Source organism: Acipenser ruthenus, chromosome 2 (assembly GCF_902713425.1).
Source record: "Acipenser ruthenus chromosome 2, fAciRut3.2 maternal haplotype, whole genome shotgun sequence".
Taxonomy (NCBI): Eukaryota; Metazoa; Chordata; class Actinopteri; order Acipenseriformes; family Acipenseridae; genus Acipenser; species Acipenser ruthenus.
In genome coordinates this window covers 81,782,702-81,800,763 of record NC_081190.1, presented here as the reverse complement: position 1 = coordinate 81,800,763, position 18,062 = coordinate 81,782,702, and the positions used below count along the sequence as shown (strand labels likewise).

General features: G+C 40.0%; 1 protein-coding gene across 5 annotated transcripts in view; it reads right to left on the bottom strand.

The window, feature by feature from the left end:
* fnip2 (folliculin interacting protein 2) overlaps positions 1-18,062 on the bottom strand; it is a 45,624-nt gene that overhangs the window by 11,169 nt on the left and 16,393 nt on the right. For 4 of the 5 annotated variants that reach the window (XM_034013652.3, XM_059002434.1, XM_034013653.3 and 1 more), the window contains 11 exons: positions 17,373-17,507; positions 17,162-17,262; positions 16,996-17,067; positions 16,086-16,180; positions 15,899-15,985; positions 14,216-14,287; positions 13,612-13,747; positions 10,508-10,709; positions 9,833-9,921; positions 5,190-5,336; positions 4,635-4,804 (listed from right to left, as the gene is read on the bottom strand). In XM_034013652.3, coding sequence (XP_033869543.2) covers positions 4,635-4,804; positions 5,190-5,336; positions 9,833-9,921; positions 10,508-10,709; positions 13,612-13,747; positions 14,216-14,287; positions 15,899-15,985; positions 16,086-16,180; positions 16,996-17,067; positions 17,162-17,262; positions 17,373-17,507 — 1,306 coding nt within the window. The remainder of the gene's footprint in view (positions 1-4,634; positions 4,805-5,189; positions 5,337-9,832; positions 9,922-10,507; positions 10,710-13,611; positions 13,748-14,215; positions 14,288-15,898; positions 15,986-16,085; positions 16,181-16,995; positions 17,068-17,161; positions 17,263-17,372; positions 17,508-18,062) is intronic. The other variant, XM_034013655.3, reaches the window with a different exon arrangement.

Below are 18,062 nucleotides of genomic sequence, written 5' to 3'. Positions count from 1 at the left end.
AAGGAAAATGAAGACCAAAGAGCATTCTACAGAAGTTAGAGATAAAGTAATATAAATGCATAGATTAGGGAAAGGGTACAAAATAATATCCAAGTGTTTGGATATCCCAGTGAGCACAGTTGGATCAATAATCAGGAAGTGGAAGCTGCATCACACCACCCAGGCACTGCCAAGAAAAGGCTGTCCCTCAAAACTCAGCGCTTAAACAAGGAGACTTGTGAGAGAAGCCACAGAGAGGCCAACAATCACTTTGAAGGAGCTACAGATTTCAGTGGCTGGGAGTGGAGTAATGGTGTGGTGCACCAGTCAATATTTTTTTTTTTTTTTTTTAATTTCTTAGCAGACGCCCTTATCCAGGGCGACTTACAATGGTTACAAGATATCACATTATTTTTACATACAATTACCCATTTATACAGCTTGGTTTTTACTGGTGCAATCTAGGTAAAGTACCTTGCTCAAGGGTACAGCAGCAGTGTCCCCACCGGGGATTGAACCCACGACCCTCCGGTCAAGAGTCCAGAGCCCTAACCACTACTCCACACTGCTGCCATATCAAGAACTCTGCATAACACTGGCCTGTATGGGAGGGTGGCAAGAAAGCAGCTGTTACTCAAAAAGTACCATCTGAAAGCACGTCTGGAGTTTGCCCAACATAAAACCATGTCACCTTACAATAATTGATTTTGAGTTTCAGTGTTTTAAAATAAAATATCAAACAGAACGAAATTTCAATGTACCATTTGTAATTCAGTAATATGAGAGAATTGGTCAGGGGTCTGAATACTTTTGCAAGGCACCGTGTATGTATATATACACAGTACTGTGCAAAAGTTTTAGGCAGGTGTGAAAAAATGCTGTAAAGTAAGAATGCTTTCAAAAATAGACATGTTAATAGATTATATTTATCAATTAACTAAATGCAAAGTGAGTGAACATAAGAAAAATCTAAATCAAATCCATATTTGGTGTGACCACCCTTTGCCTTCAAAACAGCATCAATTCTTCTAGGTACACTTGCACAAAGTCAGGGATTTTGTAGGCATATAGTCAGGTGTATGATTAAACAATTATACCAAACAGGTGCTAATGATCATCAATTCAATATGTAGGTTGAAACACAATCATTAACTGAAACAGAAACAGCTGTGTAGGAGGAATAAAACTGGGTGAGGAACAGCCAAACTCAGCTAACAAAGTGAGGTTGCTAAAGACAGTTTACTGTCAAAAGTCATACACCATGGCAAGACTGAGCACAGCAACAAGACACAAGGTAGTTATACTGCATCAGCAAGGTCTCTCCCAGGCAGAAATTTCAAGGCAGACAGGGGTTTCCAGATGTGCTGTCCAAGCTCTTTTGAAGAAACACAAAGAAACGGGCAACGTTGAGGACCGTAGACGCAGTGGTCAGCCAAGGAAACTTACTGCAGCAGATGAAAGACACATCATGCTTACTTCCCTTCGCAATCGGAAGATGTCCAGCAGTGCCATCAGCTCAGAATTGCCAGAAAACAGTGGGACCCTGGTACACCCGTCTACTGTCCAGAGAAGTCTGGTCAGAAGTGGCCTTCATGGAAGACTTGCGGCCAAAAAGCCATACCTCCGACGTGGAAACAAGGCCAAGCGACTCAACTATGCACGAAAACACAGGAACTGGGGTGCAGAAAAATGGCAGCAGGTGCTCTGGACTGATGAGTCAAAATTTGAAATATTTGGCTGTAGCAGAAGGCAGTTTGTTCGCCGAAGGGCTGGAGAGCGGTACACGAATGAGTGTCTGCAGGCAACAGTGAAGCATGGTGGAGGATCCTTGCAAGTTTGAGGCTGCATTTCTGCAAATGGAGTTGGGGATTTGGTCAGAATTAATGGTCTCCTCAATACTGAGAAGTACAGGCCGATACTTATCCATCATGCAATACCATCAGGGAGGCATCTGATTGGCCCCAAATTTATTCTGCAGCATGACAACGACCCCAAACATGCAGCGAAAGTCATTAAGAACTATCTTCAGCGTAAAGAAGAACAAGGAGTCCTGGAAGTGATGGTATGGCCCCCACAGAGCCCTGATCTCAACATCATCGAGTCTGTCTGGGATTACATGAAGAGAGAGAAGCAACTGAGGCTGCCTAAATCCACAGAAGAACTGTGGTTAGTTCTCCAAGATGTTTGGGCCAACCTACCTGCCGAGTTCCTTCAAAAACTGTGTGCAAGTGTACCTAGAAGAATTGATGCTGTTTTGAAGGCAAAGGGTGGTCACACCAAATATTGATTTGATGTAGATTTTTCTTCTGTTCACTCACTTTGCATTTTGTTAATTGATAAATATAAACTATTAACATGTCTATTTTTGAAAGCATTCTTACTTTACAGCATTTTTTCACACCTGCCTAAAACTTTTGCACAGTACTGTATGTATGTATGTATATTATATTATATTATATTATATTATATTATATTATATTATATTAATATATATATATATATATATATATATATATATATATATATATATATATATATATATATATATATATAATTAGTGTTAAAACATTTCTTGCTTTTATGTTCTTCATTTTTTTTCCAGTATTTTTGTAAACAAAATAGCATTTTTTTAAGACCAGGTTTTTTTTTGGTATTTATTTATTTATTTTTTTTAATAAATGGGTAGAAACTTTGAACTTAAAAACGTAAACAAATGAAGTGCAAAGACAACATCATATTCGTTCAGTAATTGTAAAAATAATTTTGTTTCTTATTTGCTCCACGTCTGCCAACTTGTTTTTATCATCAGAGCATGCGCACTAAACAATGTGACGTCACTGGAATGGCACAGAAGGACACTAGGACCAGAAACACGCTCGTTATGGTTTTCCACGCAAGTGTCGAATAAAATGTCACTGCGAGTAAAAATAAAACCACCTCTAGCGAGCACGCTTGTCATGCGAGTAAAAACTTCTTAAGTCAACTTAACCCATTTGCCATAACGTTTATCGGATGTATTTTCTTATTCGCCTAAGTTTTACCGAGCTTAAAAATTCTGTTCTGAAAGATCTCACTGCCTGAAGCAGCACTAGAGTGCTCTCATTCGTTTAAATGCCTGTCAAATCATCAGAACAAACACTGACTGTGCACTTTCATTTGCCAGCTACAGTGTCTGTCATTCAATGCGCCGACTTTGAAATTAGTGGGTAAGGTGCAGGTAAGCTTTTGCCATAATTATATATATATATATATATATATATATATATATATATATATATATATATATATATATATATATACACACACACACACATACACACGGTGACAGTTACTTGTTAGATTTAAAAATGTGGTGCAAGAGGAAAACACAAAATGAGTATTGTGCAGAATACCCTGACTTTGAAGTGAACACTGTAAAGAAACGTGAGACTGGAGATGAAGAAAATATCCTGGTATGTAACTGCAAAGCACAAGTCACCGCACAGGCAAACAGAATGGTTGAACACATGCAATCACAACAAGGTCATACAAATATGACGGATAGCGCTCAGTCTTAAAAAATGTACAATGGAAGCTTGCTTGGTGAAAATGCAGGAAAGAATCCATACATGCCAACGGTCCCGATTTCCTAGCATATGTCCCACGTCCTGATGCATAGGAAGAATGTCCCGATAGTTACCCATAGAAAAAAAAAAAAAATGTATTCTGCACAGTAGAGTTAGTGAAAACCACACGCTGTGCTCTTCGTGCAGCTGACACATCTGCTGATCACTAACTTCTACAAAGGTAAGAACGCTTCATTATGTATTTTTACTGTCATGATGGTCATGTCGTGTTGAGTTTCCAAATGTTGGCAAGTATGAGAATCCAGTCCTGGTTTCCCTCATGATTTAATGCGTGGTCTGTGTTTTGAAGCGATTCTGCTAAATGCTACTAGTGAGGGGGTGTCGTGGAAACATGGTACTTGAGTCCATGATATTTGAGTGCAAAAGGAGATTGGGGGGGCTCAGACTCTGAATAATAAGAGCAAGTTAGTTCTGTTCAACTATCTGTTTTATGTGCATATTTTTACTAGCTATGGAAGTCTGTGTAATAAATGTTTATATGCTGCGTTTTCTGCAGTTTGAGACACACTTTTTTTTTAATTGTGTAGGATATGTACCTATACAAGGCATAGTTCCGCATTGACCAAACGTCATTTCAATCTGAATGTTCTATTAGAATGTTGGTGACCATGGTTTTGTTGCATGTTGAATAAAAAGGGCTTCACAGTGGCATAAACAGTCCGTTTTTTTTGTTTGTTTTTTTTAAAGCATAAAAGGTCGATTTCACCCATTCTCTGCTTGAATTGAAAAATAAAGATCGAAAAAACCTAGTAAATTATTTAAAAAATAAATGTTGATATTAGTCGTCGATTTGGCAAAAAAATTAAAATCGAATAGTAGCAAGCCCGTAAATAATGCATTAATCTCAATCACCAGTAGGTGTCAGTGTAACCATGGTCTGCTTGCAGCTGAAAAAGTTAGTGCACCAACAATGCAACCTAGTAAGTTAGGTTACAAAAAAGGCTCCAGTAAGGATCAAGTGTTTTCCTGGTATATAATGGTTTTAGCCAATTCATATTGATGGTTTTATCATTTGTTGTTTAAACTCACCTAGCTGTGCCCAGAGGGGATTGTAAGGGTGCGACTTGGCCAGCAAGTCCACTGACTGAGAGGTGTGCTTCTCACAGAATGCCTTGATGGGAGGATGATCATTTGGCATTACTGTAGGAACCCAGGCCAAGTGGTAGGTCAGGACAGCCGTCAGCAAACCAGACAGAAACCTTCAAAACAAAACAAAAGCTTATGGTTTCAGAAAGCAAAACCATGTAAAACAGTTAATTTGAAATAACTCAAAATAATGGGAATGTGATTCATGTACCACTACAAACAAACTTCACTTACAGGCATCCACAGCATCACATAACAAATGCCTATGCATATTTTCAATACAACAAATTCCAAAGCCTTAAATTTGGAAAGAACTCACGCAGAAATACTATATTATATCTAAAATCTGTTTTTACAATCCGCCCATGTCCCTCCTGGTACAGTTCAGATAAAATTGTACATCTGTTTAAAATCCGTAGCATTGGTTAAATTCCATTGTACTATAGTACAAAATGTAGCCCTTGATTGGGGGACCAATGGGTGGTCACAGCCACTTACTGGTTCTTGGAGGTCTGCTCTGCTAAAAGTGTGAGGTCTTTAAGAAAGTGCTGACAGAGTTGCCTCTTCTCCACTGTATTAGACATCATTGTTAACCACACTGGCTCTGTGATTCTTGGTGCCATGTACAGATTCCAGATAGTTGTCCTGATTCATCAAAAGGAAATGACACCAACAATTGAAATTAAAACACAATAAAAGAAGTACTAAAACAACAAAGAGGTCTAGACAACTTATTGCATTCTAAAAAGTTATGTGAATAGCTGACTGTCTGTCTATTTCAGAGATAAAGTCCAACCTAGATGTGAAAGCCCATACAGTTCTATAACTCTGCTTTGTAGTGCTTTATTGTTAATATACAACTTTAAAAGATGATTTTTTTATAAATATTCTGAGAGGATCTGCATGTATAATTTTGTAAAGCAGATGGTAGCAATGTGTTTATATAACAGAATACATAAAAGCAGCAATGGAAATGAAACCAAAAATATGAAGAAAACCCCCAAAAAACAACACGCATTCTGCTGTACAGAAGAGTGCTTCTCTCCTTTTTTAAAAGGTAATATGATGAGGTACCAGGTTTAAAGGATATTTATTTATAGGCAGAAAATAAAACAAAATCTTGTCAGTAAGTAACACTACATCTGCAGTAACCATTTAAACTTGTGTAATGACAAACATGTCCTGCTGGCTGGCTTTTGGAAATGTGAGAGTGCTGGTAGTTGCTCCTCCATCTATAAGCATGCCAACATCGACTTTATGCTGTAGTTATTTCCATTTATGTTTTAGTACTGAATAAGACACTTATTTCTGAAGGCTGTGAACTCAAGGAATATAGACACATAGATGATCTAACATGAATTTAATCATTTTATAATATTCATTAATCCAAATAACGCATTTAAAAAATACATAGTTGACAAAAATTAGAAATACGTATCACACTGATTTACTACCTTGACAGAATTTGCGTGACAGTTTCTAATATGGGAAGTAAAAAACAGAGGATCAGCACAGCTGCTCTTGAACCACTATTTTTGGCTGCAGGAAGTAAACAGTTCAGATTAGGATGTGCATGGAACCCAAGCTATCAAATAGTAACGCAGGTAGGCCACTCCAAAGTGTGTCTTGCTTTCCAATACCGGCCCAACTTGCAAGGGAAATGTTATCTAGAGTGATCAACGTTTTGTTTTTGTTCCACTTTGATCATATTTTCTATTATGTGAAATATAATAAACAAACCAAAACAGTCCCGCCCCCATCCCCCCATTGTACAAACACCCCGTTTTCCACATTTATTTAAATCTGAAGAGTTTGAGGCGACAATGGCAGGGATTTAAAAAAAGCAAGGACTACTTTTTGTAATGTTGTTGCTTGAAATCCACGCAGTATTTATTTATTTTTAAAACTTAAAAACTACTGTATTCCATCCTTTGCTTTGTAGCTAATTCAGTGGGGTAAAGTAAGGTCACAATGGAAATAAAGCGTTAAACTAATGACACTCAATTAAACTCTAAACAGTTTGTTTAATTATACTGTGCTGGTAATATTAGTGAACACCCGCAGCCCGACACCTTAAACCAGCAAAAAAAGAAAAAAAAAGGCTCATCTCTGGAACCTATTTAAGGGTGGGAATCTAATAGTGGTCAGTCTACAGGTAACCTGGGACTGAGGCAGATAGGTAAGTTCCTGCTTCAAGTAAGTTTAAATTAACTACATTCAGTAGCATTGTAAGGTGGTGTTTGAATTAGCTGAGTTAGTGTGTGATTAGTACCAGGTGAGTGATGAAATTGAATAGAAGTTGATTTGCTATTTGATTGGTTTCCACACAGTTTAGTTGGTTTTTTTGCCACGCAGTTGTTATATTAATTAGGCAGCCTATTTCCGTGCCAGCAAACAGAAGCACCTCAACAAAAGAGCCGGGAGTCTAGCTGTGGGAGTCCAGCGCCGAGACACTGTTCGAATAGATCCGAATCTAACAGCGCTCTGGAAGAAGCCATCTACTAGTCAGTTCTGTACCCTCCAACCCACTGCTCCCACTGTACCTATTTGTCTCGCCTGTCCTGCTATGACTGTCTCTCACGTCCCTGTTCTGTCCTCTCGCCCTCGTCCTCTGCTCTATCACCGCCGCTGCTCCTCCAACCCCTCTAACCTCATCCCTCTGCCTCTCCCCCCCTCCCGCACACTCTCTGGTGCACTCTGGAACTGTCACTTCTGCTAACAAAGCTGATTTCTTCTCTGCCTTTGCCTCCCACCTCTCTCTCGATTTCCTTGCTCTCACAGAAACCTGGCTGTCCCGATAACACCGTAACTCCTGCTGCCCTGTCCTCTCTCTACGTCCTGTCCCATACCCCGCATCTCACTGGACGGGGAGGTAGGACTGGTCTTCTCCTCTCTCCCTCCTTACTCTTTTCTGTCCCCTCCAACCTCTCCTCACTCTCTGTTAATACCTTTGAATTTCATGCAGTCCAACTAACCTCTCCCTGTCAACTCCTGCTTATTGTACTGTACCGTCCCCCTGGGCCTCTCGCTCACTTTCTAGATGAACTCGACTATCTACTCTCCTCCCTCCCCTCTCTGTCTACCCCAACTGTCCTGTTAGGTGACTTCAAAATCCATCTCTCCAACCCCAGCCACTCTGCTGGATTCCTCCCTCTCCTTCACTCCTTCGACTTCTGTCTCTCTCCATCCCCTCCTACCCACAAAGCTGGCCGTCAACTGGACCTCACCTTCTCCAGGACCTGCTGCCCCTCCACCCTCTTTGTCACCCCCCTGGACCTCTCTGATTACTATTTCATCTCTTTCTCTGTCTCTCCCCTCTCTCCCTGCTCCTCCTACCCCCACTGTCACCTCTCGCCGTAACCTTCGCTCTCTCTCCCCGTCCTTGCCTCCCTCCTATCGACTCCTTCTCACAACTCTCCGTAGACTCTGCTACCTCCACCCTCTTCTCCTCCCTCACCTCCTCCCTCTGTCCCCTCCCCTCCCCAACCCTGGCTCTCCTCTGCGCTCCGCAAGAATCACACTGCGATCTGCTGAAAAGAAATGGAAGAGAACCAAACTCCCTGCTGCCCTAGACCTCTATCCTCTCCTCCTTCTCCTCTACTCTCTCCTCTGCTAAATGTACTTATTTCCAATCTGTAATCCAAGCCTCCACTAACAACCCACGTAAACTATTCTCTACCTTCTCTTCCCTCCTAAACCCCCCCATCCTCCTCCCTCCTCTATCTCCTCTGATGACTGCCTCCTTCTTCTCTTCTAAAATCTCAGATATCCGCAAACTCTTTAACACCTCCCCCTCCCCCGCACCCCCTCCTGCTCCAACCCCTACACCCACCGCATCCCCTACAAACTCACCCTCCTTCTCGCCCCTCTCAGACTCTGACCTCTCCTCCCTGCTCCAGGGTCACAAACCCACCACGTGTGCCCTGGACCCCCTCCCCACTCACCTCTTTCAAGCTGATGCTCCTGCTCTACTTCCCTTCTCAACACCTCTCTCCTTTTTGGTCTCTTTCCCTCTGCCTTCAAACAAGCCTCTATCACTCCCCTCCTCAAAAAAACCCACCCTCGACCCCACCTCCCTCCAGAGCTACCGTCCTGTCTCCCTCCCACCCTTCCTCTCCAAAACCCTCGAGCGGACTGTACACCGCCAGCTGTCTGCTTTCCTGTCCAACCACTCTCTGCTCCACCCTCTCCAATCTGGCTTCCACTCTGCTCACTCCACTGAAACCACCCTCCTGTCTGTCACCAACTCACTAAACTCTGCCCGAGCTGCCTCTCTCTCCTCTAATTCTCCTCGACCTCTCTGCTGCCTTTGACACGGTCGATCACTCTATTCTACTATCCTCTCTCGCTGACCTGGGAATCTCGGGCACTGCTCTGGCCTGGTTCTCCTCCTACCTCTCCAACCGCACTTACCAGGTAACCTGGCGTGGAGCAACCTCCACACCTCGCCCTCTCTCAACAGGAGTCCCCCAAGGGTCAGTCTTGGGTCCTCACCTGTTTTCTCTCTACACCCACTCCCTGGTCCCCCTCATCGCATCCAGTGGTTTCTCATACCAGTTCTATGCTGATGATGCTCAGATTTCCCTCCCCACCTCTGACTCCACCATCCCCTCCCGTATCTCTACCTGTCTGTCTGCTATCTCCTCCTGGATGCACTCGCATCACCTCCTCCTCCCCTCCTCTGATCTCTCTATCTCTATTCCTCTGGAATCTACCACACTCTCTCCCTCTTCCTCTGCTAAGAACCTCAGAGTCACCCTGGACCCCTGCCTCTCTTATTCCCAGCACATCGCCACTCTGGCACGCACTTGCCGATTCTTCCTAAGCAAGTGTTATTTAATCTGTAGTATTTTATATTTAATTATATCCTGATGTAACTATCCCTGACACTTATCTGCTGTATTATTGAATCGTATTTTGTCACACTTGTACTTGCTTGAACCAAAGTCATTGTATTTATCTTGCTCTTAATTGTATTATTACTTGTACTGTGATTCTTGAAATGTATTTGTTTATGACTGTAAGTCACCCTGGATAAGGGCGTCTGCTAAGAAATAAATAATAATAATAATAATAATAATAATAATAATAATAATAATAATAATAATGTATTCCGTCACTGGTCTTCTCTGAGCACTCACCTGAACTCTCCTAAGGCATCCACAACACCACATAAGTAAACTTGGACCCGCTGACTGGATTCAGCGGTCTTCCTGCTCAAAATCATAGCCTGGGAAAAAAGTTACAAATAATGGTTTCTGGCTACAAAAAGAATAATTAACTACAAAAGACTGTAATAAGCACATACTTTAGTTTAAATGTGAATGTGGGAGCCATGACTGTCTGGGACATATCTAATCATGGTTTTAGAAAGTACAGAGATTTTATTTCTCATTTAATTACCAAAGTGTGCAGAAAGATCCATTGGAAAAGGGTTTATTTTTAAGATGCTGAACACTATGTATTCCTTCTTGCATAAAAAAGCTCTATTTATCAAGAACGCAACATTGGGACTCAAGAACATACACAACTCTCTGTGGTTTTCAAAGCAATGGAAAGCAAGCAAAAATAACTGCTATGAAAAGAAGCAGGACACTCCCATTTATAAACACCAGAGGGTGACTTTCTGCACAAAAAAATATTCCAAGCATATAAAAAGGACTGTGGTGACTGTTTCCAACTATCTTCGTAAGCAAATAAAACTAATAAGCGCTCTGGTTTAAAACCAAATGCACACTACCATTTGTAAATGTTCTTGAGTAGATGGACCCAAACTAACAGGTGCTGGCTGTTACAATAAGTTGGCCTGCACATACCTTCTCTATTGCAGTCTTTAGCTTGCTCATGTGGGATTCAAACAGTGGGAAGTGAGAGAAAAAGAAATCCTGAAAGCTCCTGTTTTCTCCCTCCTTCTCAGAGAGAGAGAAGATAATACTGACAGCGATTTTCTTTCTCTTGATCATCGCTGGGTTGGAGCCGCAGCTTTCATCTGTCAGGCTAAAGGTTTCATCAGTGTACCTGTGGACAATATTCACAACTGTCTTATACAACAGGTACATCTCTGTAGCATTTCCTTGTATAATGCAATTCAAAATGTAGTTACTTTTTTAAAACATTACTCCAGAAAAAGCATATTAAATTTGTTCAACGAGAACACATTTGCCAACTGAGTATGCCAAAGCAAGGGTGTTTCTACTGCTTTCCTGTTGTACATTCCGGTGCAATTTTGTATTTATGTTTTTTAATATAGTTCTTAAAATAAAGAAGTGACAACATCCTTTGTACAAAAAGCAAAGCACCTGAAAACCAGTTGCTTCCACTTTGTGTGGGTGCTGTCAAGAGCAGATTCCCTTCCTGGTTAATGTAAAACAATAAAAAAACAGAATATAAATATTGAATTGAGAAGACCAAATATTAAAAAAAGCAACAACTGAAGAGCAAATTACAATTGATGATAAATGGTAAAGTGTGTGTGTGCTTTTCCTTAAAAAAAAAAATGTTGCCCACGCAGAAAGAAGTACTTAACGTATTTTTATGTTAATGACGTCCAAGTTACATGTAGCTTCAGGTGTGTGCTAATCAGTGGAAAATCAACCACATGTAGTTTTTATTTATTATGCTGTTATTTATTGCAGGCACATAATATATGTCTTATTTAGCAGAAGCCTAAAGCAACATACATATTGTAAAACATTTCAGTGAATTGACCCGTTGTCATCCATATAAACTAATTTATGAAAGGGTTATTTTTTCAAGGCGACTTACAGGTGTTACAGGGCAATACATGGTTACAATGCAAGCTTAATATAGAATACAGTATAGTTAGGGCTTCCGATTTTCGGTTTTAACCGATAAAACACCCCCCCAATACAAAAAAAAAAAAAGAAAAATCGGTGTATATCCAGTAAACACTGGAAATTATGGGTGCACCGATAAATCGTATCCTATCGGCATGGAGCCGATAAGAAAAAAAAAAAATCACAAATCCACGATCGACAGTTTCAGTTATTTTAGCCGATAATGTACACCAATATTCGTGCTTGAATTTCTTCCAGCACAAAATTTATTGTTTGGTCAGGCGTGCCTACTAATGACGCAAGAAAGCTGAATCCTAAATAACACTGATGGTTCATGTTATTATTATTATTCAAATGTACTTCAAAATGACCTTTTGTAATTTTTAATGATCTTGCTTAATCTGCATTGGTTACAGGTGTTTTCAGCAGCACTTTGAAGCATAAATTGATAATCATGCCTTTTGTTAAGTAACAAATTCAAGTTTGACTTAATTTTGTAACCTTTTTTTTTTAGGTTAAGTGAACAATTTAAGTTCTGCTGCATTTTTAAGCAGTGTATGCTTAAAATACGAGTTTAACAAAAGCTGTTGCAGTTGACATTGCACAGGCTTTTTTTCTACTGTACAGTATAAGTAGAAGTTATACACAATGTTTGACAACAAGTGGCTGTATAAGTCACATAATAGATTTTTTTTCTACATAAGTGTTTTTACTAGTACAAATGTAAAATATTTTTGTGTGAGTTGTAAAATACAAGTTATTTGTATTCATTTTCTGAAGTAAATGCAACAAGTAAACAATACCTGTTCATTTTTGTAATAAATACAAGTAAATGATATCTGTTCATTTAACATTTATAATTATAAAGCAGTTTAAATATAAATCCTATGTCTTGTTCTAGTAGTTTACAATAGCTTACCTGCACTATCTATTATCAGTATCCAAATCGGTCGATATGGGCAGATAATCATCGGCCAAGAACATCTTAAAAATCGGTGCACCCCTACTGGAAATGGTTACTCAATTCATGTTGACTTGACCCCTTTCCCCATGAAAAAAATGAAAAAATAACCTACCAGAAAAAACCCCAAAAAACTTTAAACTCACCCCCAACTTAGTGGCACCAAATTCCTACATTTCTATTGGAGGAGTGTAACATGCTTGCGAGATTTAAAACAAGATTACAATTAGAAACAAAGCATTGTTCTTGCTCGCGAGATTTAATGCTATAGGGAGTATGCACACGCTCATGGAGTTTAAAACAGAACTGCAAATTCTGGCGAAATGTAAAAAAATGCCTAAACACACAAAAAGCACAGAAAAATATGCCGGTGACTAAGAATTTTGTTGTGGAAGACAGCGAAGGAAAAAAAGGTACTAGTACTGTCGAGTTACTATAAATATAGTGACAGAGAAAACGACCAAGAATTTTGCAAAGTAACCGAAAACAATAATTTCATACAGTACATAAAAAGCAAAAGCACCGAAAAAAAACGATTTCCTTATAACAATAAATTAATAAAAAATGAGCAGAAGCCCTAAGTATAGTTTACAGTAAGTGCAAATAATACCACTAAAATACAATATAAACAAGGATGCAGCAAGTTAGGATTACACTGTTATATCAACAATGACATAATAGTAGTGCAATAGTGACGGGATAGTGCATAGCTGAGGATCCAGTAACGTGGTGCGTATATCCGGGAAGTCTAAACAGGTGGGTCTTGCGGAGGCGGCAGAAGGCAGTGAGAAACGGAGCAGTCCTGAGATTCTCCGGTAGCTGGTTCCACCACAGAGGGGCTAGGGAAGAGAGTGGCCGAGCACTGGAGAATGGAGAGTGGAGGGAAGGCATGACCAGTCGGCCAGTAGAGGAGGAGTGAAGAGGCGAGAGGGGGTGTAGGGAGTCATGAGGGATTGGAGGTAGGAGGGTCAGTGTGGTGAAGAGAGCGGTAGGCAAGAACAAGGGTCTTGAGCTGAATGTGAGCAGATAGGTAGCCAGTGGAGGGTGCGAAGCAGATGGGTAGCATGAGAGTAGCGAGGTTGTAGGTAATATATAAATTATATATCGCCTACAAAACTCTTTCATCCCTGAAAAGACTCTGCATAGACTGGACGGTACTTACCACCGTGGCACAGGCCCGTTCTCGAGGCTGGTGGTCTGACTGCGCAGCCAGCGCCGCTGGTAGCTGCTGGCACAGCTGCTGGAGAAGTAGTTGCTTGGCGACGGGAATGGGGTAACAAGAAGGCTGCTTAGGGATGCTGTGGTACAAGAGTTGGCGACACAGTTTGTTTGTTTTAGGTTATAACATCATTTTCTACTCCCTATTCCATAAGGTATGTAACCTGCTGAAAGAGGCAAGGCTAGCACATTACATTACTTAAAATAAACCCACAAGTGTAACTGAAACAATGCAGACCAACTTCCTTATCAGATTTGAGGTGACCCAAATCTCAGAAGTGAAATTAAATTCAACCAAAGCACACTACCAAATATCAACCTTCTCCCCAATGAGTGGCAAAAATACCTTAATAAATCACCTGACAGGGATTTGAAATTCACTCGGTTTCAGAGCGCAGAGGTTAACAATGAGTCCGTACAACTTTAAATGTTAATCATAAGTTATGACAGGCCTTATCGGCACAATTATACAACACCTTAGGAAATATATCACTCCAGGTCTTTCTGATTGGGCATAATTCTGCAAACACAAACTTAAATACCATTACCTGATCGAGCAATACCACTGTCTCGGTCTTCATTTTGCCCTCGGCTTGGCATGTCAACAGGTGTGCTGTGAGCTGAGGACAATACAGTATTTGCACATGAAAGTTAATCTTTTATGACTAGGAGTTGTTCCACACCGTTTAACATTGCTGCATTTACAGTTGGTAGGTATTAATTTGTAGAAAGATACAATATGGTCATTCAGGGTAAGTGTGATCATGATTCTAAGGAAAGCGGGAACATTTAGGTACTGACACAGACTATCGTGGGGCTTTTCATTGTGATGAAATTGTGGTCAAGTTCTCCATCTTGAAAGCTGGATACAGTTTTTCTGCAAGGTAATTCTGGCAGGGTGTCAATGCTTTCACTGGTAATTATTCCTTTTTTTCCCCTGAATGTCCTAGCACTATATATCATTTTCTGAACACACTTACCATGCAAAAAAGGCAGGGTTTGTCAAGTTTTTCTCCCTCTGAACTTAATTCTAATTTTCAAGTCCAAAATACACTTAGACACGTATTATTCTTACAGACACTTATTGCACTTACAGACCCTTATCCTGAATAGACAATCTATGTGGCAATAGATGAACTGGGTTGTATTTCATAGAAATCAGAAAGTGAAGTGTTAGCACACCAACTACTGCAAATGAAAAGAAAAACAAAAAAAACCATCCACCCCACAAGCTTGTAAACACGCTTATCCTAGCAATCATGCAGTTTTTCTCAATTAGTTAGTGAAATGAGCAGAATCACCTTAACACAGACTTTAAAGAAATATATTCTAACTATTTTTTTTAATAAAATATTTTAATAAACCACATAATGATTGCAAACATCATACACTTCTTTAGATTTGAAGCTGAATCCTTTTTCATATCTGTTTGAAGCTGAATCCTTATTCGTATCTGTTTGCAGACTAGACAGCACTGCTTTAAGACAAGAAGGTTCCATGCAGTATTTTTTTAGATGGGTTAAGTCTGTGTGATGTAAACACAACATGGATTAGGAGCTTGCGATATAAAACATCAAGGAAAGACCATTGAACCAAAAAGGGAAGAGACGACAGACTTGAAAACCAAACACCAGCAGCTACAGTCTATACCACTCAAGACTTAGAAATCAGAGGGTGTACATGAACATTTCTGATAAATAGCAGTTTGTGTTTCTTTAGCCAAATATGGGGCAAAACACAGGTAATAAAGGAGTATCTTAGCCAGCAGTTTGAGGGCACAAACAAAAATATTTGTTTGTGAGCATGACAAATGCCAATTTAATTGAGACAAGATTAAATCAATGTTGTAAGGAAGTGAACCCTGTACAGTACTGTAAATAGCTACACTTCAATGGTGATTGTGAGATGGCAGTTACTGTTGACTATCAATAACTATGCTGCTTTGACAAGGCTGTATTTGCTGTTTGGCCCACTGAAACATATTTGTTCGAATGGTTTTTGGATTTTTTTTTTTTTAGATTAAAATATTGAAAATTACATAGGCGGGAATTAACTTTGAATTGTTTATCAAATCTTTTTATTTATTTTTTTTAATAACTGTAAAAAGTTTTGTGTCTGTACACTGCAAGTGCCTGCAGCCCTCTGACTTCAATGATTGCTGATGGAGTTCATGCTATGATTAGGAGTCGTGTATTGTGTGGGTCACACTGGGCTCAGCATTCCACACAAACCTGCAAAGAAAGAAGCGCTCCGAATGAGGCAGAACGGAGCTGGGTCAGGAGCGCCAGTCAGCAGTTTGTTGTAAAGCTGCAAAAGACCTGAAAGAGGCACAGGAAACATCAAGAATACACGCAATCCAGAAGGAATTTAAAATCAAATATCTAAAAACGAGTCAACAAAGAACAATTTCTTTCTTACCTATGCTGCTGCGGAAGACACCCACACCGCTCTGATTTGGGAATGACTTTCCGGCACTGGATTCCTGGTTGATGTATTCCAAGCTATCTTGCAACCTGAATAAACAGATAATGAAGTGGTGCACTGATTATTTATTCATCTGTGCTTGCACAGCCCAATACATCTATGGTTCCTAAAGGCTACCACTGTAAACCAGCTAAACTCAGCCAGTTTCAATATCAGCCTTTGTGTTCAAATGCAATTAAAATGCAATGGCTTTACTGAAATCAACCTTGGGAACCCCCTATAGGGTGACACATCGAGAGATCAGAATTTATTTCTAAAAGCAGGTTACATAAAATGTATCAGTCAAACAGTACAGGGCCTGAAGCTTGCACTAGCACTACACCAAGTCCTGCGTTTCAGAACTTCCCTCTTTAGGTATATTATTAAAATGACCAGGTGCCAGGTCACTGCTAAATCTGTACTGAACTGATCACCACTGCAGTATGAATAAGTCACACAAGAGTTTACACAGCTTTAAGTGAGGAACAACTTACTTAACATCAAACTCCTGGCCCCTTATTATTTCAATAACATACCTAACTGTTCTGAAACCCAAGACTTAGTTATGTAAATTTTTCTTCACACTGAAACTGTATCAAATCTTAGAAAAAAATACCCTTTTAACTACTTCTATATATATTTTTACAACTTAAAGCTGCTTATAGTCTCTTTAAAAAGCGTGTTACTTAAGTGCGTCTCCATTATATCACTGTTACGGGTGATAAGAACCTGCTTCTGTTTTACAGCCTCTCCCCAAACAATCACATTTATGGCAGGGCCATTAAAAATAGCGGATTGAGGAAACAAAATTCAGAACCAAAACAATTTAATGTTTTGCAATGCCGTAAGAAAATGCCTTTCTTACGTGTTTCTACTTCCATTGGTACTGCCCACTCTAGCAGAAAAGACTTTACTGATCATCAGCTGAGGAGGGGAGCTAAAAGAACAACATAAATCAAATTCAGTCAAAGTCAAAACATGGCTGATATACTGTGTGTAAAACAAGAAGACAGTTTCATAGCCCAACTTACCGTATATAATGGATTTTTAATGTGGAACCTTTGTAGCTCATAGCAACTGATCCAAACATCATTTCACCAAGCATGTTGACATCAGAAGCAGGCCTTGAATACTGTATTCAAATTAAAACAAGCTATTTCAGAATGGTTGAAAATAAATAGACAAAACAAACACAAAATCAAGGCAGAGAAGTCATTTTATTAAAATAAACAGGACTTTTACCTGGTATCTCGGCAGCTGTTCTTTTTCATTGGGTTTACCAGCCAATGGGGCATTCTGGGGATTGATTGTGCAGGCTCCACTCCTGTTGGTCTGGCAGCACTTGGCATATGTTTTGGCCTGAACATCTGCATTTTTCTATAACAAGAAGAAAAAAAAAAAAACAGAAATGGGCACTAATTCTCTCTTGGCAAGTATTGATACTGTAAAAGAATATGGTATATAGTGCTTTTTTTCGCCTCCCCTCGCTTTTGGTGCAAAACTGTGCTCCGATACACTCAGGCTGATACTGTGATCACAAAACACATGGAATGGACTTAAATTGGTGCTTCTGTACTGTTTTTAGATGCACAACAATCTTAGCTAAAGAAAATGGGTTCCTTCGAGTTCGTAAGACCCACGACCGCCATTAGCTGAGCCTTACCCCGATGGTGTTTTTATAATGGGATTTGCCATAGGGAAGGGGATGGTCTCTTATCGTACCCGTATCTCCACGACCCCTGGGCCAACAAACTCAGAAGGACATTCTTTGTGTGCACAAGAGTCTTAGCTAAAGAAAGACATCAGCCACGGGTTCAAACGCCACCCCACCGCCAGATGGTGGGCGTTGCCCCAAAGGGGTTTTATAACGGGATTTCCCATAGACATTTTTCAGGGTGCTGTATCTAGGGGCCCCCAGACATGACCCTAGGA